At 39.8% G+C, this 27,566-nt stretch overlaps 1 protein-coding gene across 1 annotated transcript; it reads right to left on the reverse strand.

Annotated features, from left to right (window-relative positions):
• Positions 1–26,984, reverse strand: LOC140327561 (vomeronasal type-2 receptor 26-like). The gene is made up of 4 exons (XM_072406950.1): positions 26,940–26,984; positions 23,999–24,193; positions 2,427–2,550; positions 1–1,044 (listed from the first exon to the last, which is right to left on the reverse strand). The coding sequence occupies exons 1-4, from the start codon at positions 26,982–26,984 to the stop codon at positions 146–148; spliced, it is 1,263 nt and encodes a 420-aa protein (XP_072263051.1). The 3' UTR covers positions 1–145.
• Between the last annotated feature and the right edge of the window lie 582 nt (positions 26,985–27,566).

A 27,566-nucleotide genomic window follows, 5' to 3' on the forward strand; every position in this document is an offset into this window, starting at 1 on the left:
AGTTCAAATTTTTAGAGAAGTTTTTACTTTAAACTTTTTGACTACAGGTCAATGGGTTAATTTTCTACAAATTTTCTAAAGCTAATAGTTTTCTAGCAGGACATATGTGGACTACAAAGCTTCTGTATGCAAAATTTTACAATTATTATTTCTCCAACATGTTTTTTTGGGTGTTTAGCTCAGGATTTAGAAGCAAAATGTACAGTTTAGGAAAAAATATACAAAATAAAACCCCAGCACTAGAGGTCAGTATAGCGAATACCTCCACAGCCACCATGTATTTCCCTCTGGTACTCAGATAGGCCGGGATCATGGCAATCCACACACTGCAGAACACCAGCATGCTGAAGGTGATGTACTTGGCCTCATTAAAACTGTCCGGTAATGTCCTCACCATGAAAGCCAGAACAAAACTCACAGCTGCCAGGAACCCCATATAACCCAATGTGATATAAAAGGGCAATGTTGAACCCTCATTGCATTGTATGATGATCTTCCCAGGATAGGATTGCTTGTCATACTCCTGAAATGGTGGAGAGATGGACAACCAAAGAATTCCATTTATAACCTGAATGGATGAGCAGAACAACATGACTGTATTGGGAAGTTTGACTCCCACCCATTTCCTACAGGAGCTTCCAGGTTGGATGGCTTTAAAAGCAATGGAGACCATGATGGTTTTAGCTAGGATAGAGGACACAGAGATAGTGAAGACAATTCCAAAGGAGATTTGTTGCAGCATACAAGTGATATCCACAGGACGGCCAAGGAACAGGAACACAGAAAGGAAACTCAGAGTGAGCGAGCAGAGCAGAATGAAGCTGAGGTTCCGGTTATTGGCTTTGACCATGGGAGTGCTCCGAAACCAGAAAAATATTCCAAGAATAAAGATAGATATGGCAGCAAATAGGACGGAAGACACCGAAAAAATTATAATGAGAACATCCTTCTCATATGACAAATACTCAGTAACCTTGGAAACACAAAGATTTTTAGCATCATTTGGCCATTCATTTTCAGGACACATTTGGCAGATTTCACTGTCTGTAGAATGAAGAAACAAAATTTTAAGAATTATATTTGAAAATGAAAGTGCTTGATTAATCATTTTGTGTAATCAGAGGTGATGTACATACTGGGGTGAGTGAATGTACTGTAATGTACTTGAAGGGTATTAATCAGACATTGGCATATATACTGAGTGTATGTAATATGCTCCCACTTTGTACAACTCTGAGTTACTGTCATCAGGAAGTGTGGGTGCTACATAGGGTTGTCTGCATGTGATCAGATCCAACCTGGCAAAGTTTCTCAATTTTCACCTTTAAAGCTGACCTAAAACTCAAAAATGCAATCTAGACTTGTGTATATCATACTAATAAATATACATATAAAGTTATTTTCAAGAGGTGAAGTTTCACACCTTATTTGAACACATTTTTCTTCTGTCCCGGCCTCCAGTTTGCCACAACAGTTCTTTGGGGCCTATAGTGTTGCTGTGAGAATTTGCCATTGGTGGGCAGGGCTTTGAATTGCAGTAGATTGGTGGGCTTGAGTGTTATTTGAGAGTTTGTGTGCCATTCTTCTGGTGTATGTAATTTCCCTGATACAGATCATGAGCATGGCCCATCTTTACAATGCATGTCTGCACATATGACATCTCCATACAATGCAATCATAGCTTTAATCAGACTGGCAGTAAGTTACCACTATCCCACACCCCTGAACCCCTACATGTAGAATCTCACCTGAATCAGCCTAAAATTGAAAATTATAGGCAGCAGTAAGCAGTGGCAAGGTCACTGGACCCACGAACAAGATGGCCCTTCAAAACATATAATGAATGTTTTACTTTTCATTGATTGAAACTGACATAGCCAGTGCCAAGGGAGGGAGGGACATTCTAATGCAAGTAAGTGAGAATAGATATTGATTTTTAAGTCTGATGTTAGCGTTTAGGTCTGCTTTTAAAAAAGAAAAAAAATCTTGGCAACTATATGTAAGAAAAAAATGAACATACTGCAGCTCACCAGTCCTTAAACGGGGTGGCTGCATTAGTTCTCCTATTTTATACACCTGTTCAGCAAAGTACAGCACAAATTAGTTGATTTTGCCGGAAATGTTGTGTCCTTCTCACTTCCTTCGAGTTTAGGTTAATTTTGTCAACCACTAATCCTATTAGTCCCTATGCAGTGAATATGTGACGGGAAACCGAGCCTGGGTGGCAATCATTAATCCTTCCATAGATATAATGGAGGAGTTGGGCAGGAAGTGTGGTATTAGAATGATCACCACGTGAGAATGAAGAAGAAAAAAGCTGTAATATATGACATTTATAGTTTTCGGTCTAGGTATGCTTTAATCTTCACTTAATGTCTAACCTCTCAGTCCTCCTGAGTTTATGTGCATAAGAAAATAAAACTTACCAAGCTGGTTTGATATTTCCCCCTCTGAACACAGAACACAATCATAACAACATATATGATATCCTTCCCTTAGAGATTTTCTGAATCCTGGAAGACATTCTGATGAACATCGACCTTTTGGGGTCTATGGAAATAATATTAAAAACAATAAGAACACATAAAAACTATTGAAGATAGTTAAAATATAATTTAAGGCAAAACTTTTTTTATGATCTGGATGGAGTGCTGAGAGCATTGTAACCTCTGCCGGGTCACCAGAACTAGTCCAATATTAAGGGAAATACTTTTACTGGGGCATATTTAGCACAACCAGTGTGATATTTTAGGTACTCAAAGGCCCTCTTTATAGGTGTAGATACAAAAATAAAAGTGTGTGTACAAACTATTCAAAAAGACAAATGTAAATCAGTGACACCATTCCTTACAATATGGCTCCAAGGCCCAAGGTACCAACTCCATGTCAGTAAAAGGCAAGAGGAAAACACTTACTAATGCCTTACTCAGGATGGTGAGCGGTAGGCACATGAATCTGGAAAACAAATTCAACAAAATCAATGATAGCCATGCACCTACACGCCACACAACCCAACTGGAAATAGCATTTATGCATGTACATGATATATTTTCTGCTATATTCATACTATAAAGAGAAAGTTAGGATAAAATAACAACACTAAGGGGTGGATAATTATGCTGGAGAGGCTAGGAGTGGGCACATCCACTTAGGGGTTCCAGCAAGTGTTAGTCAGATGCATGTCCCCACTGCTTGCCATCTTGAACAAGGCTGTTTTTCATTATATCTTTCACTTATTTGGAGTTGGCTTTCTATAAATGTAGCACTGCAATACACACCATGATGGATGGCTAGGACACTATTTGCATAGAGTTTGCAAGTTCTCTTGTCTTTGCATGGGTTTCCTCTGAGTACTATGGTTTCCTCCCACATCCCAAAAAACATTCAGTTAGGTTAATTGGCTAGCCCTCAAAGTTGAACCTAGACTGTAATAACCTCCCTGGTGGTATTCCAGACCAGAAAGGGAGTGGATTTTCCATACCAAAAGCAGTAACCCTGAGCTACACTCAGGGTGGAATTTCCAGGGGGGTTAAAAGTCCTACCTTGTTTCCTCATTCCAGGTGTGTCCTCCAGCGTTGCCCGGTGTCTTCCTTCCCTTCCGATGCCTAGAGGGCATCTGTGCAAGCTGGCAATGCCTGACCTGTATCTGTGTCCCCAGCGTGTAAACATTGGGGAAGCGAGAGCAGGGGAAGCAGATGCCGGCCGGGCATCTGCTCGCGAGTGTGTGGCTGGAGGACGGAACTGTCATGCAGGTAAGCAGGACCGGGCAGGAAATTTAAAATAATGAGGATTTTTAAATGCATCGCCTTTGCATTTACAAATCCTCATCCTAATCTTACTGCCAGGAGGGATTAAAAGACATATGAATGAGGTAGGGAAATTAGATGAGCCCCTTTGAGTGTCAGCTAGTGATATGACTATGGACTTTGTACAGTGCTGCGTAATATGATGGCGCTATAGAAACACTTTTTGTCTTTTTGGTCAGAAGTTTGAAGCATCCCCAGTTTACCATAGCCATGCATATCATTATTTCAGCATCCCTGGTATATTCATTGAGGCTGTGCACAGCTGAGGGGAACTGTATGTGTTGCAACCAATGAACAGATCAGTTCCTGGCTACAATCCTGTCATGGGGCTACTAGTCCTTTTTTAGTTTTTTAGCCTCCAGGTACTGTTGGAGCGTTCAGCTTGGCTGACCTTCTAATAGTATGACTATCCACTGGATTACCTGTTGTTGACTCTGCCTATTTCCTTACTCCTGACTTCCCCTGATATCTTGTTTGGCAGAATGATACCTATGTAAGACAATTGGCTCTGTTTTCTACACTTGCCTCTGGACTCTCCTGTACTCCATTTCCATCTGTGGATCACCTGGTTATTGACACAGAACTGTCTGACTTCCCATTGCATCCCCAGTCAGTCCTTTTCTGGATTCCATCCTTTGCACACAGAAGTCCTTAACATTCTTTATTTGGTATATTAGAAAACCTTGCAATTATCCACCTTGACATGTCCTAGACACTTTGGTGGAATGGGATTGTCCAATATTTCTACATTACTCTATCTTGCCTTCCTCTCTATTCCAACCTTAAACACTTTTCTTTGTCAAAATGGGTTTCCCAACCCTAACTAGCCAATACCCAACTATACAAGCTTAAATTACTGGATTCTGTTAACTAAAATTTAATTATTCATCCCAAATTACATTTTTTGAACTTTTTATCCCCTCCCTAAATCTTTTCAAATGGTCAGCCAATGACATTTCTAAGGTTATGGATCTTGGAAGAAAAGCTATGGACTATTTTTTTGTTTGGAGCAAAGTATACTCCCCAACATGGGACAAAGTGGGATTTATAAGGTACTGATCAATTTAAATTCAAGCAAAAGTTTATTTATTAAATCATTTTAAAACCACAAAAAGGAAAAAGTTACAGATGCATAAAATCACATATATAACCAAATGTGTAATTAAACATGTTTTGCTACTACCATCAAAAAGAGTTTTGTTGGTCTCAACCACTAATTGGTTGTTATTGGTATATAGGCTTACATAGGCTTAGTACTACCACCCCAAAAGAGGAGGGGGGATTATAAATTCCCCAGCCTAGATACAAGTTCATGAGTATAGTACCATTAGAAATATGTAAATAACATAATAATATGTAACTGGTAGATAAGCAACTTACTACATAAATATAACTTAATGCAAACAAATCAAATTTTCCTAAATAGATCACAAATACTGCAACAAAAGAAAAAATGTATATTATTACGTAGCTCACATTAATCTAGGCTTACACCAAGGCAAGACACCCAATATAAAACGAATTTTTGGGAATACCTCAAAAGATGTTTACACATAAATCATCCAAATATTCTGTTCATTAAACTGTACAACAATAAACTGAAAACAAAGAGTAAATACTAAAATATTAATTCAATATTGTTGTTTTAAACTCCCTAAAAATCACTTCAACACTTCCATCCAGGAGAAAGCCAAGTGTCATCTATCTTTTAGATCATTGGACACTTCACAAATTCATCCACCTGACAGATGGACAATCCCCCTCATATTACTATCAACAGTGACTCGACCCAAAACTCACACCAACCCCCGTTCAAATGTTGTTCAAAATTGTCTAATCTAGCTTCTTTTAGGAACCTCACTCCAAGCAAGTCAAACCAATCCTATCAAAAAAGGTCCAATGAACCAATATCTGACTAAAATGACAGCAAACAACGCCAAATTAGATTTCATCAATTTTTTCGCACTATAAATTAACTGAAACTAAATTAGAAGTATTAAGATTAAGCCTTGATTTTTCTCTAATTTAGTAACTTGATAAATTCACCTTTATAAAGGACCTTCATCTATTTGTAAGGAAAATATTCTTCTAAACACTATATGATAAACCAAAACATGTACATCAAAATATCGAACTAGAAGAGTTTGAGGGCTATATCATAAGCAACGTCAGAGTCCTTTGTGACCTCATGCAATTGTTAAATAGGAATGAGAATTCAACAGACAAGACATCTCAGGGGGATGTACCTAGATGTGATATGGATTCTAGTCAGAAAATTGAAGGGAAATTACCTTTGCCATCAGTAATGTTTTCACATTCCTACACTCCTCTTAATTTGTAAATTCCAAAGGTAAAAAAGGTAAATCTACAAAATTTCCCAATCTATATACTAATCCATTGGGCTTATCTTTTGTAAATAATGTAACAAAAGATATTGGGAATCTTAACCTATAGCCGTCAAAGTATGGTCATTTACCTAAACATCTACAATCTGCTCTTACCTCTCTACAACAAAACACTTCCATTGTAATGGAACCAGCTGACAAGGGAGGAAATATAGTAGTAAAATGTATCTCATTATAAAAAGATGTGTGTAACAATTCTAGAGAATCGTGAATGGTATTGCTGTGTTACAAAAACCTTTATTGATCAATGTCAGTTGGCTAATAATTAAATTATTAGTGGGATCTTACACAGTGGTACTATTGACATTGAAACCTACTAATTTTTAAAAACCCCATTTTCAAGAATCCTTACCTTTTATGCGCTTCCAAGGATACAGAAGAATACTTTAGACTCACCAGGTAGACCCATCATCTCTGGCATAGATATTCTCACCAGTACTGCAAGCCATCTTGTAGATCTTATATTAAGACCACAAGTCTGTAGCCTTCCCTCCTTTTTGAGAGACACATTAGATTTACTGAAAACTATTGAAAGGCTATCAATACCAACTGATGCCTTGTTTGTGTGAAGGTATTGTACTCAAGCAACCCCTAAATTAGTAAAACATTTCTATTGGAAAAAGATATGGCTACATGGAAAATTTCATGGATTTAGTTTAGATTCATTGTTTTTCATTCTTTCAAAAAATTATTTTACTTTTGACGAATCAATCTTTCTACAGACCCATGGCGTAGCTAAGGGCGCTATGTGTGCCCCTACCTACCCCAACCTTTATTTGGGTGGCTGGAAAAGGGAAATCTTTAATGATGATTCTCTATCGTCAAATATGTTCCTTGTGCTGCTTTGGAAAAGATTCATTGACAACATATTTGTTATTTGGACGGATACCGTTGACAGTTTGAGAGAGTTTATCTCTCCATACTTCAGGAAAACTCTTTCAACCCGCGATTTACTATGCAATGTGATCTTGAGAGGATTTATAATTTCATGGATGTAGAAATCGTTAAACAATCGAACAACACTTTGGCATTGACACTATACCGCAAATCTACTGCAGGAAACAACATCTTGTATGCCACAAGTATGCCCCCTACTGCCCTTTAAACAGAATCCCGTATTCACAATATCTGCAGATTCTCAGAAATTGTTTCAATGATACAGAATATACTATACAGGCTAAAAAAATGCAAAATCCTATAAAGAGCCTACCAAAAAGCCAATGTCAAACAAAGACAAGAACTGCTGTTTCCCTTAACCAAAGCCCCAGTCTGAACAAAACATTGTCAGATTTATAACGGAATACAATAAAGAACATGGAGAAATTAGAGAAATCTGTCAAAAGAATGGGACTTTTTTAGACAAGTGATACACAAATCCATAAATTAGTTACTGACAGACCTCTCTATGGGAAAAATTGTTAAAAGCCAGTTTCCATTTTTCTACACCTACCTCAAAAATATTAAATAAATAAAATATTAAATAAAATTACTGTTCCCTGTAATGTGTGTCCACAATGCAAATACATTCTACCTTTGAATTACATTGCATACAGGTTCCATAACATTTTATTTCAAACCTAAGTGATTTAACAAATAATAAAAACATTATTAAATTTATATTTTAGTATTTACTCATTATTTAAATTGTTGTTGTACAAATTTAATGAAACAGAATATTTGGATGATTTATCAGTAAATACAGAAATATTTCTGTTTATTTTGATAGATTACAAGTGTTATCAGAATGAAACATCTGTATATTTTTTTACAGAAATACAGAAAATTGTATGGCTTTTTAAAAAGATAGCAAGTGGTTTCAGAATGAAATATCTGGATTTTTTTTACAGAAATACAGACATTTTTTTGGCTTTTTTGACAGCTAGCAAATAGTATCAAAATGAAATATCTGATTTTTTACAGACATACAGAAATGTTTCAGTTTTTTTATTGCAATTGGTATCAAAATTAAATATCTGTATTTTTTTTTACAGAAATACAGATTTTTTTCTGTTTATTTTGATAGATTGCAATTGGTTGTAGAATTAAAAATCTGTATTTTTTACAGAAATAAATTTTTCTTTTATTTTGATAGATTGCAAGTGGTATCAGAATTAAATATCTGTATTTTTTTTTTACAGAAATACAGAAAATTTTATGGCTTTTTAAAAAGATAGCCAGTGGTTTCAGAATGAAATATCAGTATTTTTTACAGAAATACAGACTTTTTTTGGCTCTTTGATAGCTAGCAAGTGGTATCAGAATTACATATCTGTATTTTCTTTACAGAAATACAGACATTTTTAAGTTTATTTTGATAGATTGCAAGTGGTGTCGGAATGAAATATCTGTATTTTTAAAAGAAATACAGAAATGTACCTGTTTATTTTGATAGATTGCAAGTAGTATCAGAATTTAATATTTGTATTTTTTTACAGAATGACAGAATGTTTTAGGGCTTTTGTGATAGCAAGTGGTATCAGAATCAAACACCTTTTTTTTTACAAAAAAAAACCCAGAAAGTATTAGGTCTTTTTTGATGGAAAACAAGTGGTATCAGAATTAAACATCTGTATTTTTTTTACAGAAATACAGAATTTTTCTGTTTATTTTGATAGATTGCAATTGGTATAAAAATTAAATATCTTTATTCTTTTACAGAAATACAGAAACATTTCTGTTTATTTTGAAAGATTGCAAGTGGAATCAAAATTAAATATCTGTATTTTTTTACAGAAATACAGACTTTTTTTCAGTTTATTTTGATAGATTGCTAATGATATCCGAATTAAATATCTGTATTTTTTAAAAGAAATACAGAAATGTTTCTGTTTATTTTGATATATTGCAAGTGGTATCAGAATTAAATATCTTTATTTTTTTTACAGAAATACAGAAACATTTCTGTTTTTTTTGAAAGATTGCAAGTGGTATCAAAAGTAAATATCTGTATTTTGTTTTACAGAAATACAGACATTTTAATGGCTCTTTGATAGCTAGCAAGTGGAATCAGAATTAAATATTTTTATATTATTTATTATGTATTTTTTTACAGAAATACAGATTTTTTCTGTTTATTTTGATATATTGCAATTGGTATCAAATGAAATATCTGTATTTTTATTTTACAGAAATACAGAAATGTTTGTTTATTTTGATAGATTGCAAGTAGTATCAGAATTTAATACCTGTATATTTTTACAGAAATACAGAATTTTTTATGGCTTTTGTGACAGCAAGTGGTATCAGAATCAAACACCATTTTCTTTACAGAAAAACAGAAACTATTAGGTCTTTTTTGATGGAAAGCAAGTGGTATCAGAATTAAACATCTGTATTTTTTTTACAGAAATACAGAATTTTTTATGTTTATTTTTAAAGATTGCAATTGGTTTTAGAATAAAATATCTGTATTTTTTTTACAGAAATACTGACATTTTTCTGTTTATTTTGACAGATTGCAAGAGGTATCAGAATTAAATATCTGTATTTTTTTTACAGAAATACAGACATTTTTCTGTTTATTTTGACAGATTGCAAGAGGTATCAGAATTAAATATCTGTATTTTTTTGCAGAAATACAGACATTTTTATGTTTATTTTGACAGATTGCAAGTGGTATCAGAATGAAATATCTGATTTTTTACAGAAATACAGAACTTTTTATGGCTTTTTTGATAAATAGCAAGTAGTATTAGAATTAAATAGCTGTATCTTTTTTTAAAGAAATACAGATTTTTCTATGGCTTTTTTGATAGCAAGTGGTATCAGAATGAAATATCTGTAGTTCTTTTTCAGAAATACAGAATTTTTTGATAGATTGCAAGTGGTATCAGAATGAAATATCTGTATTTTTTTACAACAATACAGAATTTTTTTCTGTTTATTGTGATAGATTGCAAATGGTATCAAAATGAGAATCTGTATTTTTTTTACTGAAATACGGACATTTTTTGATTAATTTGGTAGATTGCAAGTAGTATCAAAATTATATATCTATATTTTTTTACAGAAATAACATTTTTTTCTGTTTATTTTGATGGATTACAACTGGTTTTATAATTAAATATCTGTATTACAGAAATACAGACATTTTTCTATTTATTTTGATAGATTGCAATTGGTATCAGAATTAAATATCTGTATTTTTTTACAGAAATACAGAAACGTTTCGATTTATTTTGATAGATTGCAAGTGGTTTCAAAAGTAAATATTTTGTATTTTGTTTTACAGAAATATGGGCATTTTTTTCTGTTTATTTTTATAGATTGCAAGTAGTATCAGATTTAAATATCTGTATTTTTTTTACAGAAATTCAGAAACTTTTCTGTTTATTTTGATAGATTGCAAGTGGTATCAAAATTAAATATCTGTATTTTGTTTTACAGAAATACAGACATTTTATGGCTCTTTGATAGCTAGCAAGTGTTATCAGAATTAAACATCTGTATTTTTTTTTACAGAAATATAGAATTTTTTTTGTTTATTTTGATTGCAAGTGGTGTCAGAATTAAATAGCTGTATTTTGTTTGACAGAAATAGTGGAATTTTTCTGTTTATTTTGATAGATTGCAAGTGGTATCCAAATTAAATATCTGTAATTTTTTACAGAAATACTGAAATTTTATGGCTTTTATGGCAGAAAATGTTCTGTTTATTTTGATATATTGCAAGAGTTAGCATATCACTTAGTATGTATCCTAAAACCTATACAAATTTTTGTATTTCTCTCCAAAAAATATAGATATTTCATTCTGATCCCACTTTGCTATATATCTCCAAAGCCATAAAATTTCTAAATTTCTCTCCCAAAAAATCAAGATATTTATTTCTGATGGCACTTGGTATCCATACAAAAAAACCATAAAAAATTCTATATTTCTCTACAGAAAATATAGATCTTTAGCTCTGATACCACTTTGCTATATGTATATTAGAGATGAGCAACTTTCTCGAAAATTCGATTCGGCCGGTTCACTATATATTTGCGAATTTATTTGCGGTGAATCACTTTAGAAAAATGGCTATTTCCAGGCTGCAGAGACCCTTGATAGTGGTGTAGAACACTGTGCCTTGCAGTAACACGCATAGGGAGTCTGCTGTGGTAGAGAAATATTACAGTCAGTATGAAATGCAGATGACAGGCGTCCCTATTAGAATCACTGCACACTTCACTTATTTGGGCAGTCATGGGGCCAAAACTGACCAAATAACCTCCAGTATGAACTTACAGGTGCTTGTTAGCGTCAAGAAGAAGCGCACTCCTATTACACCCTCATCAGCTGATTCCACATAGATGTCTACAAAACCTGTTCTAATAACAGCTTATACAAATAGGGCCCCCCCCAACAGAGCGGAGAGGGCGACTGAGGTGGCGGCAGCAGCAGCATCAGGCGGGGGATACAGAGTGGCACAATGATAGAGTGTGGAGGTGGCAGCAGCATGAGGAAGCCACAGAGTGGCACAATGACAGAGTGTGGAGTTGGCGACAGCATCAGGAGGCTACAGAGTGCCACAATGACAGAGTCTGGAGGTGGCAGCAACAGCAACATCGGGAGGAGGCCACAGAGGTGGCTGCAGCAGCAACAGCAGGAGGAGACCACAGAGTGGCACAATGACAGAGTCTGGACTTGGCGACAGCATCGGGAGGCCACAGAGTTGCACAATTACATAGTGTGGAGGTGGCGACAGCATGAGGAGACCACAGAATTCGTTGATGGCCTTTCTCTGCTCGTATAGTCACTCCAACATATGGAGGGTGGAATTCCAACAGGTGGAAACGTCGCATATCAGCCTATTTTGGGGGATGCCGTTCTGCTGCTGTAGCTCAAGAAGGGTTTGCTTAGCGGTGTACGAGTGGCTAAAGTGCATACAAAGTTTCCTGACCATTTTTATGATGTACTGCAGATGGGTGGAAGACTTCAGGAACCGCTTGACAACCAGATTAAAGACGTGTGCCATGCAGGGCGCATGGCTCAGCCTTCCTTGACGCAGTGCCGACACCATGGTTCTGATTTTGAGGAGAAAGCCATGATTCGATTTCTTGATGAATCACACAGAGCAGTTCCTCCCCTGTGTGACTCCGTTCACCCAGGAGGATTAGGAGGTAGAGGCGGACGTTGTCACAGGACCAGCGGCATGCGAATGTGGAGGCGGTGTCACCTGGCCAAGTTGCTGGTGTGGCTGTGCAGGAATCACATTCACCCAGTGGGCCGTAAAGGACATGTACTGTCCCTGACCGTAGTTACAGCTCCACACATCGGTGCTGCCGTGCACTTTGGCAGACACCGACAGGCTCAAGGACTGGCCCACCTTTTGTTCTACATATTTATGCAGGGCTGGTACTGCCTTTTTCGCAAAGGAACGGCAGCTTGGGACTCTCCACCTTGGCTTGGCACAAGCCATCAGTTCTCTGAAAGGTGCAGAGTCCACCACTGCAGGGAGGGACTGCAGCACCAGCAACTTGGACAGGAGCACATTCAGCTTCTGCGCCGGATGAGTGCATGCATACTGCAGCATCTGGACCATCTGGAACAGCAGAAGATGGAAATGACATACAGCTACCTTCGGCTAAAGTGGTGGAGCCTTGACTGACTGAAAGCCGGTGCAGGCCACTGGATAATGCAACGCTTGTTGCAGCAGGCTGGACTACCACATCGGAGCCACAGTTCTCCTAGGCCACTTTATGATGATGCTGCATATGTTGACGCAGGGCCATGGTGCCAACATTGGCACCCTGGCCACGCTTCACCTTCTGCTCACATATTCTACATATGGCCATGTTATCTTCCTCCGGCGGCCTAACATAAAACTGCCACACAGCCGAGTAGGTGATTTTCCCCCAAACACTCTGCACTGACTGATTGCTACCGCCGCTACCTCGGTAAACCCCTGCACCACTACTTCACGGGCAGGTTGGCTACTGCAAAGCAGGTGGTCTACCCTGGGCACATTTGGCTCCCGCCCTCCCACTGCTGCCACCCTGCTGACTACCAGCCTTGCTACCAGCTTGCTGGCTCAACCACTGCCTCACGAGCAAGCTGCCACCCTCTTCTCCTGATGATGATGAAACCCCTTCTTCACCCGGCTCCCAAGTGTGATTGGCTCCATCATCATTGAGTAGTGTATGCACGTCACTGATGTCCTCCTCACCGGTCTCTGGGTCATGTCCGCTCGCAACACCACCTCCCACGCCACTCTCCTCATCACTACTTGCCCGCCTAGTGGAGGAAGCAGCGGATGTGTCCTCCAGATCTTGGCTAAGCAGTAGCTGCTGACTGTCCTCCAAAGCTTGTCCTCGCTGTATAGTGAGCTGAGCCCACAGCATACAATACTTCTGTGGCTAAGGGAACAGCAAAGGACAGTTGCTGTTCCCTTAGCCACAGAACTGCGTATATATTTTTCTTTGCGTACTCAAATACGTCACTAAACGCTTTCACCACAAATAACTGCAACAGTGAACTGTGTATGTATGTTTCTAGATATAAAAATTGCCGGAATGACAGGGCTGTATAATGGCAATTTGGATCCCCAAATAATTTTTTCCTGCACTTGTAAATCGCTTTTCTAGCACTGTTCCTAGCGCTTTCTGACATCTCTCCCAGCACTAAGATGCTGTAAAATAATTCCTCCCTATCCTTTCACTGCACCTATAAATCGTTTTTGAGGTTTTTTTCACAATTAGGTTTTTGCTATCACTCTTCCTAGCGCCTGCATATGTCTCTCCCTGCACTCAGAACGCATAAAATGTTTTAATCCAAGATGGCTGAGGCTGTTTATAGGGCTGTGATATCACAGGGCTGGCTGGCTGCTGATTGGCTGCATGCATGGCATTATGGGTCATTCCCAGAGTTTCTTGGCCCATGTCCTCACACGTGTAGCCGCCATTTTAGGAAAAATTGCGATTTGTTACCACGAATCGCGAGGAAATTCGGATACGTTGCAAGTCAAATTTTTCCTGAAATTTGGATCGAATTCCAAAAAATACAGATTTTTTATTCTGATAGCACTTGGTATGTATCCTAAAACCCATAAAAATGTATGTATTTTTGTGAACCAAAACAGATATTTACCTGTAATAGCACTTGCTGGATATCCAAAAATGATAAAAAAATTATGTATTGCCCAGCAGATTCCACCAAGCCCGTTTCGTTTTATGTGGTTTCACTAGATAGTAGGTATGGAAAGTGTGATTTTCGTTAATTTATTCATGTCTCAATTAGCTACAGTTTCTACACTGACCATAGAGGTGATGTCCTCAACCTCTAATGCCGTCCACGCTCCGTCACAGGGCCCACCGCCTCGTTCTCCTGCTGTTACTGCTGCCCCCTTCCCAGTATCCAACTCTAGATACTAATGCCATCCACACTATGTCTCAGAGCCCACCACCTCCTCCTACTACTGCTGTAAAAGATGCTGCCGCCTGCCCAGTACCAAACTCTGGATGCCAGATACTAATGTCATCAACACTCCATTTCAGAGCCCACCGCCTCCTCCTCCTACTGTAACTGATGCTGCCGCCTGCCCAGTACCTAGCTGTAGATGCCAGATAAAAATGCTGTGCACGCTCTGTCTCAGAGCCCACCGCCTCCTCCTTCTGCTGTAACTGATGCTGCCGCCTGCCCAGTACCAAACTCTGAATGCCAGATACTAATGCCGTCCACACGCCATCTCAGAGCTCAACGCCTCCTCCTCCTGCTGTAACTGATGCTGCCACCTGCCCAATACCTGTCTGCAGATGCCAGATACTAATGCTGTCCACCCTCCGTCTCAGAGCCCACCACCTCCTCCTCCTGCTGTAACTGATGCTGCCGCCTGTCCAGTGCCTACCTGTAGATGCCAGATAAAAATGCCCTCCACGTTCTGTCTCAGAGCCCACGGCCTCCTTCTGCTCTAACTGATGCTGCCGCCTGCCCAGTACCAAACTCTGAATGCCATATACTAATGCCGTCCACACTCCATCTCAGCTGCCTCCTCCTCATGCTGTTACAGCTGATGCCCAGTAGCCTACTCTAGATGACAGTTACTAATGCCATCCAAACTCTGTCTCAGAGCCCACCACCTCTTCATTCTGCTGTTACTGCTGCTGCCTGCCCAGTACCCAGCTGTAGATGCCAGTTAACAACGCTGTACATGCTGCATTTTAAAGATACAGCTAGCAGATGGGAAAAGGCAGTGCCCTACACAGCAATGTCTCCAGTAGATACAGCTTCTACACTGTCCATATAGGTGATGGCCTCAACCACTAATGCCGTCCTTGCTCTGTCCCAGGGCCCACCGCCTCCACCTCCCAGTACCCAGCTCTAGATGCCAGTTAACAATGCCATCCACACTTTTCAGGGCCCACTGCCTCATCCTCCTGCTGTAACTGATCCTGCCGCCTCCCCAGTACCCAACTCTAGATGCACTTAGCACCCATGATTCAGTCTTTCTGCCAGTAAAACATAATCTAGAGGACCTGCTCTCCTTACAATACTTCAGTAAATCATGTCAAAAAGACAGATGGCTCATACTGCTTGACAAAGGCTCTCAGAGCCATTAATGAGCTGATCACACCCTTAACACCGGTCATGTTAGATCTTAGTACCATCCTTACATCAGTACCGCCCGAGACCCAATTTTACAGTGTTATTGATTTGGCCAATGCATTTTTCTCAATACCATTGTCACCCGAGACTCAGCCCCTTGTGGCTTTTATTTTCAAGGGAAAACAATATACCTGGTGCCACTTGTCCCAGGGTTTTGATGACTTATCTGCAGTTTTCTCAATTGCCCTCCAGCAGGTCCTTGCCAACTGGCAGTCGCAGCATGGTTCCACTTTACTGTTATGTTTATTAGCCCCTCTTAGGAGGCATGTCTGAGGGACACGGTGTCATTGTTATGTTTTCTGGAAAAGGGAGACAAAGTCACAGAAAAGGTTCAGTTCTGTCTGCAACAGGTCACATTCCTGGGAATGCCTTTAACTCCAGGATCCCTGCTGCTAGCCCCCAGCCATGTACATGCCTTTGCCAGTCTGCCTTGCCAACAGACAAAGAAACAGCTGCTCAGTTTTCTTGGCATGATCAATTTTTGCAGACACTGGATCCCTGACTGCTTGTATTGGGACTCACAGCTTCGTCCCGGTGCCCCCCCCCCCCCCCCGCCCCAGTGCCCCTAACAACATTCAATGGTCTGATGAAATGACTAAAGCATATTTGATGTTAGAAGATTCCCTCACCTCTGCCCCTGCATTGGGAATGCCGAATTTGTACTGTTGTACTATTTGTATTGTATGCAAGAGAGAATTGTAAAACCATGGCTGCCTCGCTTGCTCAGATGCATGGGGTTAAATTGAGGCCCATGGTATATGTCTCTAAGACACTGCCTGTTACTATGCAAGGCATGCCAGCCCGTCTGCGTGTGCTGGAAGCGTACAAAATGGCTGTCGAAAGTGTCTCACTTGTAACTTTGGGTCACGAGAAGATACTTTACACATCCCATGCTGTACTATACTTGCTAAAAAATTTCACCACTCAACACATAGCAGCCCAAAGGTTGTCTGGTTATAAAGTTATCCCAGCACCCACTGAAACCAACACATTTCTAACACAATTACAGTCCTTCGCCACCCCACAGCACATTAAATTCTGGGAAAAGGAAGGATTGATCTTAGAGCCCTTTGGAATCTGGTCAAAAGGAAGGATAGCAGGGCTGCCCCAAATAGCAGTACCCCTCATTGTTTTCAAATCTATAGCATAGAACATAAGCGCATTAAGACCACAACAAAAGAAATAAACAAGCAATTTTGTGCCCAAAATTTAAAGGAACACACACAAGCCATACTTCCCGTTATTTAACATGTGTCAGAATTAATGTGCAAGGGAAGAAAACAGGACAACATGAACATTTGTTACCTCCACAGGGTCCATTTTAAGGGTTCCAATGGATGTCAGATAATGTTAGTGATTACAGATAGATTAAGCAGACGGGTGGAGCTTTTGTAGTCATGAAAGAAAATGCAAGGACAGTAGCTAAAATACTATGCAAGGAGACATCCCCAGATTTGGATGCCCAGTAAGAATTATTTCAGACAATGGCACTCCATTAACTTCTAAAGTCACACAGGAGATTTCAAAAATGATGAACATAGAATGGAAGTTCCACATCCCATATCACCCCCAGAGTGCTGGAGTAGCAGAAAGGATGAATAGGACACTGAAAGCAACTGGAGAGACATTCCATAAGTGGGACCAATACCTACCAGCTGTACTAGCTGAAATAAGAAAGACACATAACCTAGTTAATAAGCTTGAAATTTTTAAGGGAAGACATTTTCCCACCCCCTGGGCTAAAGACCCCTTTATTTTATTACCCAAAGATCTCCAACAAAGACCAATAAGTAGCTAAACTTATTGAAAAATTGAACAGCAACTACGGGGATATCTCTCTTTATTTTCCTCTCCCTACAGATTGACCAACGCACCTATTGAAGCCGGTAGACGTAATGTTGGTTAAAGCATTACGTAGGTAGGGACAGATTAGAATCGTGTTCATCCATTCAAGTCTCTAATAGCTACAGCTTCTACACTGTCCATATAGGTGATGGCCTCAACCTCTAATGCCGTCCTTGCTTCTTTTCAGGGCCCACCATCTCCTCCTCATGCTGTTACTGCTGCCGCCTGCCCAGTACCCAGCTCTGGATCCCATTTACCAATGCTGTCCATGATCCGTCCCAGGGCCCACTGCCTCCTCCTCCTGCTGTTGCCACCTGTCAGTACTCCATTCCTAAATATGGCATTACAGCCATCTAGGTGGCATTGATGATGCACTACACCCAGCTCTAGATGCCAGTTACCAATGCGGTCTCTGCTCCGTCTCAGTGCCCCCTGCCTCCTCCTCCTGCCACCTGTCACTTGTAACTTAAACAGAGCTGTGTAGCTGGCTAATTTTTTGACTGAAAGACCCCCCTCAGCGACCTCTGCCTGTGTATGGCTTGTAACGGAGCAGTGAATCCTGGTGTCTAATTTTAGGTCCAGAGGACCCCCTCGTGGCCCTCTCTGCCTCTACTCGGAGACCCATATAAAATCATTAGAAAGGCTTCCCTTTTTTTTTTTTACTTGCAGTGTTGTGCAGAGCTGGGGGAGTCTTGACATGTCTTTTTAAATGTATTTATAGGCTGTGGAAGCTCTACACAGTCTTGAAAAACAACCCAAATTTTTCCCCTATTGACTTTATACTGATATTCGTTCACCCGAATAATTATGCAATATTCGACCAAATAGCGGTCAAATCGCATAGTGAGCGATTTGACCAACACTACTCCTGAGGAAGCAGACCAGATCTGTAAAACACATTGAGTTGTACATTTCATCAACTAGGCTGGGAAAGCTATAGTCCCCCCTCCTCTTTTGGGGGGATAGTAAAAAACTTAATGTACCTTTACCGATTAGTGGTTGAGGCCAACAAAACTCTCTTTGATCGTAGTATAAACACTTGTTTAGTGACCCATTTGGTTAATATGTGATTTTATGTATCTGTTTGTAATTTTTTCCTTTTTGTGGTTTAAAAATAAGTTGCTTTTTTCAAATTGTTCATTACGTTAAAATTCCTACCTTTTTGTCCCATGTTTGGGAGTTTATTTTGCGCCAAACAACAATATACTATGGCCATATCTTTTCTTCCAATATGCTAATTAGTGATGTGGTACTCAATTGGTAGGGTATTGCAAATTCATCTGATCCTTTTGAAATCAAGTCTTTATTCTGATCTCTGATAATATTCCCATTCACATAACCACTACCCTAGAATAGGGATGAGCGAGCAATATTATTAAGTTTGACGTGGCGGCGAATCTGGCCGTTCTCGCTTACCAAACATTTGGGCAAGAATGGCCTTGTGATTCAGGGGAAATCAGGGGAAGGTCCACTATTTCCAGCGGGAATGGCGCGCCTGGGAGCGATTCATTTTCTCCCAGGATGCACAGCGTGGCCCAGCAGCACCAATCAGCAGAGATCTTAGAAAAGAGATATAAACAAGGAATGAAGGAAGGGTTAGTCACTCCATCTTGTGTTCTGAGTCAGAGAAAGAAGCGAGGAGAGAATTGAGAAGGGACAGGTTAGAAGCCTTTTGTTTAACTAAAACTATGCAGTTTGTTCAGTTTTTCTTGCTACCTCTTGCTATTTCTCCATAAAGGCAAAAAAATTTCTGTGCTACTCTACAAAAAGAGATATTTCAGTCTGATACCTCTTGCAATCTATCACATATCTATCAAAAAAGCCATTGTGCATGGTCACCGGGCAGGATAGGAGCCTTCTGTACATCTTGAAATATACAGATTGTGCAGTTAAAGTTGCTACCTCTTGCTATTTTTCCAAAAAGGCAGAAACATTTCTGTCCTACTGTACAAAAAACACATATTTTAGTCTGATATCAAGCTATATACAATCTATCCAAAAAGCCATAAAAATTTCTGTATTTCTTTAAAAAAATACAGATATTTAATCGTAATAGCACTTGCTATTTATCTACAAAGCAAGAAAAATGTCTGTATTTCTTTCAAAAAAATACAGATATTTAATTGTGATAGTAGTTGCTATAAATCCACAAAACCAGAAAAAAATGTCTGTATTTTTCTAAAAAAAAAAAATACAGATATTTCATTGCTTGATACCTTTTGCTATTTACCAAAAAAGACCATTTGGCACAGGTTCATTTTTGCACGAATAATTTAAAGATAAGTGGTAGACACAGGGAAAGGTGTGGCGTTGGGTGACCTGCCGCATCTGGCAGGTGGCATACTTCCCATGAGTAAAATTACTGTAGGACAGCAGCAGCAAACTGTGGGAGGCAACAGCACTTGTCAAACAGCTCTAAGATGTGTGCGTACGCTAGTAGATTTATTGAGAGGGTGGACTACAATCATACAGCCACGTCATGTGGAGAGTATTGTGGACTGGGTCCCAGGGGCCTCAAGTGCAACAGGTTCTTCTTCTGCAGCACCAGCAGCAGCCAGTAGAGCCATGACAGGCGCAAAGACAGGAGTTAGCGTGACTAATGTGCCTGTACATCCCGATGACTCCCCCTTGTTGTTTAACGAGCAGCCTGAGGATCTGTCATTGCGCATTTCAGAGCGGGAGGCAGGCTTTGAAACACTTGGAGAGTGTAGTCAGTAGTTGCTAGGCAAAGGTTCTGCATTAGTGAATGCATTAGGAGATGTTGGCTTAGATAAAAATGAGGATGATGATGACCATGATGTAACCTGGGAACCACCGGTGCATGTAAGGGCTAGCAGTAGTTCCGAAACAGACGTACAGAAAAGGCAGCAGACTTATGGGTGTCCCAAAGAACACACAGATGAGTGGGCACAAGCAGAGGAACAGTCAGAGATGATGTGACCGTGGGGGAGATGGAGCAGGAGCAGATGCAGGGCACCCAGCAGAGGCAGAGGCAGGCAAAGAAAAAGAGCAGCAGAGTGGTTGCACGCACCTCTCCAGTTTGGTTCTTTTTCACGCTGAAAGACGATGACAGGTGCATAGCAATCTTCATCCTGTGCCACAAGCAGATTCACAGAGGACGGGCCAGATCACATTTGGGTACAACATCCCTGCTTTCCCACATGCACAAGAACCACAAACTAAAGTGGGAGCAGTACTTGCGTTCTCTTGAAGGAGGTGCAGCCACGTCATCGTATCTTCTTCCACCTCCATTGACTCCTTCTACACCTCCTGTCATTGCTACTACATCTCAGGAGGTAGGTACAGTCAGACTTCAAGCTGCGAGGAAGTATCAGCTTCTGCCCACAGGTTTTGTGGCCTCAGACAACGTTTGTCGCCGAAAGATGGGTACTCTAGTGACCCCTTAAGCTCCTCTAGCTCCCAGTCTCTTCAGCCCACTCTACCGGAGTTCTACACAAGGCATCAGGCTATGGGGCAAACCAACAAAAGAGTCATTGAACTCAATTCACGTCTATCCAAACTTTTGGCCTTGCAGCTACTGCTGTAGAGTATTGTGGACTCTGCTCCTTTACGTGACCTGATGGCCTGTGCCGCGCACCAGTGGAATAAACCAAACAGGCATTACTTCTGCCGCAGGGTTGTTCCCTGTATACATGCATGACCACCCAGTACATATAATAGGTAACCTCTCCCAGGCATTGGCATTCTCAGTGTCTAGTCAAATCCACGTCACCATGGAGAGCTGGACAACTAGGCACGGAGTGTGACGCTACCTTCACCGCTTACTGGGTGGTCTTGCATACCTCAGTGAGCGGTAGCCTGCAAGAGGCATTGCAATACCTGTTACCCCCGCAGAGGGGTGTGGTGGGAAAGCATGGGCTACCCCAGTCTTCCCCCTCCTCCTCCCCTCCTTCTACCTTTATTCCTTCTTCATTCCTTCACTATGGCTCCCTCAAGCACAGGCGTTGTCAGGCAGTGCAGAAACTGGTGTCCTTGGGGGAGAAAAGTCACACAGCCAGAGAACTCTTGTCTGCTTTGCACAGAGAGGTTGAGGCTTGGCTGATGCTCCCCCCGCCTCACAACAGGCAATTTAGTGTGCGACAACAGGGCCAACTTTGTGGGTGCTGCGCATGGGCTTCATAACACAAGTGCCCTGCTTTTGCACTTTGCTTTGTTGTACTGAACCTGGTGGTGCAGAAGTTCCTCCGCACGTACCCAGGACTTACTGAGCAAAAGCTAGCCATCCACCACTATTTGGTCAGCAGGGTGTATGGGGGCAGTGGGGCCCTTAGTACAGCCACACAACTGAACTATTTTACCAGAGACCAGTGGCTGCAGATGGAGACGCTGTGCAAGGTACTGGCTCCCTTTGACCAGGCCACAAACCGTGTCGGAGTTGGGAGTGGCCAGGCTGGATCGATGTCATTCCCATCATATTTCTGCTTGATAATAGTCTGTGTGGCCTGATGGTAAGTGGCGATGGGAGAGGCGGGAATGAAATGGGGGAGGAGGATGAGGGTGACATTACACTCCATAGTGCACAGCCAGCATCAGGAGGAGCAAGAAGAGAACTTGGCCAGTATCAGGAGGTTCAAGAGGAGGAGGAGGAAGATGATTATGATGATAATGATTTTGGGTCAACAGGCTTGAAATCTGCAGCAGTTGGCACAGTATGCCATCAAGCTTCATTCGTGCCCGACATCCAGTGTTCTGTCTGAAAGAACCTTCAGTGCTGCTGGTGGAGTGGTAAAAGACCAGATCACGACTGTCGCCAGAAAATGTCAATCGCCTCACCTTTTTGAAAATGAACAAAAGGTGGGTTACTAACAACTATCATATCCCCCTGCAGTTGTCACTGACTGACACAAGGACTCACTAGGCCAACCAAGATGCCTCTGTGAACCCACACTGCTTCTGTGCTGGGTCTGTGGCTGCATATCACCAAACATCTTGTCAGCTGAGCCTGTCTCGGTTGAATTTTTCCGCTAGTTATTGCAAAGTCCAGGAGTCGCATTCTTCGCTAGTATCATGCTTGCCCTTGTGTCAGCTAGCAATTTCATTTAATCTCCTCACTACTTAGTTAATATAAATTCTGAAAGTTCAACATTTACCTAAAGCTTCCCCAACCATTAGGATATCAATACCTTTAAGATTTTGGAAGCCTACTGATCCAATGGGAGCGACGGGAGGAACATGCTGCTTTTTAACCTGTTCTAAAATAAAAATAAATGCAACAGACCTGCCATTTTTTGTAAAAAGATCTAAATGTTTTATTTAATTGTTGTATTTTTGTTCAGTCCAATAAAACTATAAGCTGTAAATAGTAGGCCTCTAAATGCATAACACATTGGATATACTCCAAAATTATACGTCTCTGATGCTACCAAACATTGTACAGATTGGTCTAAATTCCTTCCTAACTTCTCGGTCTAGCGTTGTAATACTATGGGTCCCACCTTCTGGGTGACACTAGATTACCTAAGGTAGAAAACCTAAATGGCTCCTAGTCTTCATTAGAGCACCCTGCAATGAATGATAGGGCAGTGACCCCAGTAGCAATTAGACTACGTTGCTTCAAGGAGGTCACTAAGTTGCAGACCCCAGGTTCTCCCCAATAAGAGTTACAGAGATCTAGTGGCTTCAGTGTAGGAACAGCTGGTAGGAAAGAAACACAGGGAGTCAAGGTGGAGTAGTAGGGTAGGCTGTAGTCAGGGCAGGGGGCAATCAAGGCAGGATCATGTAACAGGCTTAGGTCAATGTAGGTGGCAATCACATGCAAAGTCAAGGTTAAGCCAAGGTCAAAATCCAGAATTGAGAGCACTCTGGGCAGAATAGTGGATAACACACTGAGGATCCAGCAACTAGGGCCTACAACTAGAGATACTTTAATATGACCAGCACACAATAGTAATATCATACTACTTCCATCTTCTAGGGGTGCAGAGATTGACTAAATGAGTTTGACTAAAGGAAAGCTGTGGCTGAGAAACAGAAGATTTGCAAACAAACCACTATTCTATCCTGTATGAGAACTAATCTTTGACCATGTGGCTGGGCTGGGATGACGTAACTACTTTTGACAGCTGAAGAGAGTGGTCAGGTAGGTGAAGGAAGTAAACATCTCTAATACAATCCCTGCCTTTTAGTTTTACTTTGACTATTTGTTATCCACTTGTTCTCCATAAAAATGTAATAAACCTGTGCTTAAAAAAAAAAAAAAAAAGTTATGCTGGCACCCTGGCCAGCAGTACAAGGACCTCCCTGCTTCTGCACACTCATACTGACCATACAGTTTAGAATTTTAGAATTAGCTTATTAGCCTTGGTTTACTGTTTTTTGTTTTCCCCTGTAACTTACCTTGTCACGTTTCCATGATATCAGCTGTGGGTTAAGAATAAATTGCTGATTTTCTGGAAGAGACCAATCAAAGTGGCCCACATATGTCCAATATGTGCCATTTATGTCTGCAACGTGTGTTTTCCAATTTACAATGTCCAGAGGGCTGGGCAGGTTTACATTTTCTTTAAAATATATTTCCTTGTTATTTGAATCCTTGAAGTATATTGTTTTACAAAAATGGGATACCTTAAAATAAATAAAAATAATTACAAGCAAAAAAACATAAGCATTAATATAAAATGTAGATAAAGAGAGTGGTAATCTCCTTGGCGATGCATTGCAAGTGTTACTATACACTTGGTCTGGACTGTGGCAGGAACGTCTAACATCACAGCTGTAGCACATCATAGCTTCTTTGACGTTTATTCAAAACCTATCATCATCTGGCACCTGTTGGTTAGTTCATACCCTTGGCAAGAGATACCATTGAAAGAGCTAATACATTTCTGATATTGGACCTGAATCAATGTTCTAATCCTAGTTTTGTATTTCCAACGTGTGGGAATTATTCACAGGTTACCACATTGGCATGTTTTCCTTGGTCTTCTATAAAGGGTTGACATTATTGCATCCCTCTATACAAAATGTAGCAAAGCAGCACCAGTTGCTGTGCTTGTGACAGATTACAGAGTTTCAATAGCTTTTTATGGAGAGATAATAAAAAAATATAATATATAAAATATAAAAAGTATACTTGCATGTAACCAATAGAGTCAGTACAAAAAGATTTATTAAGGAAGTTTTAGAAAGAGACAATACAAAAAAAACAAAAACAAAATTAAACCTAAGCAAAAAAAAAAAACAAAAACAGGTAAATCCATTTAATATGTTGGCCTAAAATAATTGAAAACTGAAAATCACAAAAAGAAAACATGGTACAATTCACAAAAAAGCAAAATTACAAAAACAAAATTAAGCTTTATAAAGGTATAAAAAGGAAGAACCAAAAAATAAAACCAGGAACAAGCAAGAAAAAAAAAAGAAGAGAAAAAAGTGAAGGAAAGAAAGAAGATGGACATATACTATATCTAGATAGAAACCATAAAATACATTTACAAAAAAGGAAGATATGTAAGGAATCAGATAACCAAGGTTGACAGACAGATAACATTTTTTATGATTATCGTTAAGAACAGCTGCAAGTATTTCATTAATCATTGTACCTTGCACTCTTTGTTTTACTTCTAAGAAGTTTAGAGAAGGAGTCCTTCAAGCGTGGGCTATGGTATGTTTGTTGTTTATTAAAATATAACAACTGTTGACAATCTACCTACATTAGGTATAGGTGATAGATATTTAGGAGTGATAGATATTTAGGATCTCCAGGTATATTCAATCCTAAAATTGTATAAATCATGTTATACACTCTAATCCACAATTTAGAAATTTGAGGTACAACCACCAAATGTGACACACAGTACCACGAGTAAAACAACACCAAAAACAATTTGGAGAATAAGAGACTTTGTGAGCTATGTGTACTGAAGTCAAATACAGTCTCATATGGCCCTATTTGAGTTCTCAAGCACAATTTCATTTAAGGTATTGAAAAATCTGCACCCAAAGTCTCAGTTTGAATTGAGGATAATTTTAAGAGCTTCAAATGGACCTAAACTCAAATTTTGACGTCACCTAAAAGAGTATACAACCATTTATATAAGGAAAAAATATTATTCCTTTTTTTTTTTTTTTTTAACTGCAACAACTTTTTTTTGAAAAAAGAAAAAAACAGCAAGGGGTAAAGCATCTCCCCTTTCTATTTTAATTGTTGTGGTGATTACGACTGAATGGGAGAGCAGAGTCTCCAGGGATATATATGTCACACATCCCAGAAAACTATAGGCTGTTCGGCTGCTCGTTTGGGCTTACGCAGAAGATGTATTTTCCTTCACTGAGGGGAAAGAGTTGCGGATCTCACACAAGCGCAGTGAGATTGGCACTGTTTTCATCACAGGGACCTACATCAGCTTCAACTCGTGCCAGCCCAGTGCAAGATTGGGTGACGTACCCAAAAGAGAAAAGAAGATGCTGGCACCCAGAACTTTTCCCGGACCGGGATGGAGAAGAAGTCAAAGACAGGACCTGATCGAGAAAAGCTCTAGAGTGATGGATCCACGATATTAAAAGTAAGTGTGTAAGTATTTTCCAGTACATTACGCTTTAAGTTCTGAAAGAAAAGAATGGATTTGTTCAGGGGAAGGATCAGGTAATGCGTGATACAGTTTAGAAATGTGATGATTAAACTCCTCTAAAATCTTGGGAGTTTTGGAAGTAGTAAGCTGATCCCTGATGCTCAGGTATATTGCTGGTTTATGCCTAGGAATATTCTTCAGTTTGTTGGCCAATAAAGTACCTATTTTAGTACCATTAACATAATATTTGTGCTGTGTCCAATGAAAATTACGTTCAGGAAATATTTTCCTAAAACTATCACCTAAATTGTAACTCTCTGACCAGCACAGCAGCACAAAGTGGAGACTTATGCTGCTGAGTCCCATCTTTTATATAGGACTGCAGTGGTGCCAGCTCCTTGTATAAAACTGATGAAAATGAGCCAAAAGGTCCACCTGTGATGGGCAGATGTTTGCCACACATGTGGGGAAACTGAGACTCCGGTTAGAACTCAAAACACAGTTCAAAAATCCAGACTGGTTTTGTCTTTGAAAAGATTAAAATAAACACCTTTAGAAGTATTGTTAAAAACCTCACTTGCAAACTTATTGCAAAACATTTTGTAGTTTATTACAGAATCAGTGACAATTCTATACACCATTCGGAGATAATACTAAATGCTACATTTCTCAAAATAATAACTTCCATCATCATCCTGTGGTCTTCAGATTCTGGATTGATATAGTTACTGTATCTACTGTGTATTTATATGTTTCAATACACTCACCTTATTCTTTATTCTGCGTACATTTATTTCAGATTCTGGTTCCATAATCTTTAGATAGGAGTATATATCATGCAATGCCCGAGCCAGTATGTTAACTGCAGTAAACACTCTGTAAGGTATCATATCATTACGATATGCTTGCAAGTTGATGTTGGTCAATTCACAAACTTTAAGAGTATACTGTAGATGGATCGGTATGAGAAAGTTCTTCATTGGGTTCCCCGAAAAGCATTGATGGTGAGAAATAATTATATCCTCCAAAAATGGGTCATTTGTGTTGCTGGTAAACCTAATACTACGGAAATATTTCTGCATCTCCGGTATAGATGTGTTGGGAAATGTGAACACCAAACTGCAGTTACCAAAAGCCAAATGTTCTGTATCATGTGACCAAGAATATGGAAGAATAAATGTTTTATTTACATGATAAGGGACAGTTCTGGCCAGATATGCACCATAAGTCACGCTAATAGTGCCACAGATAATTACAACTTCAGTGGTTGAGGTTTGCAGCTCTTGCGGAATTTTATCAAAATTCTTTACAGACACCAGAATCTTGAATTCAATACAAATTCCATGATTAGTTAAATGTTTGCTGAGTTGTCGGATCTCTCGTTCTCCATATTC

Source organism: Pyxicephalus adspersus, chromosome 3, assembly GCF_032062135.1.
Source record: "Pyxicephalus adspersus chromosome 3, UCB_Pads_2.0, whole genome shotgun sequence".
NCBI classification, from domain to species: domain Eukaryota; kingdom Metazoa; phylum Chordata; class Amphibia; order Anura; family Pyxicephalidae; genus Pyxicephalus; species Pyxicephalus adspersus.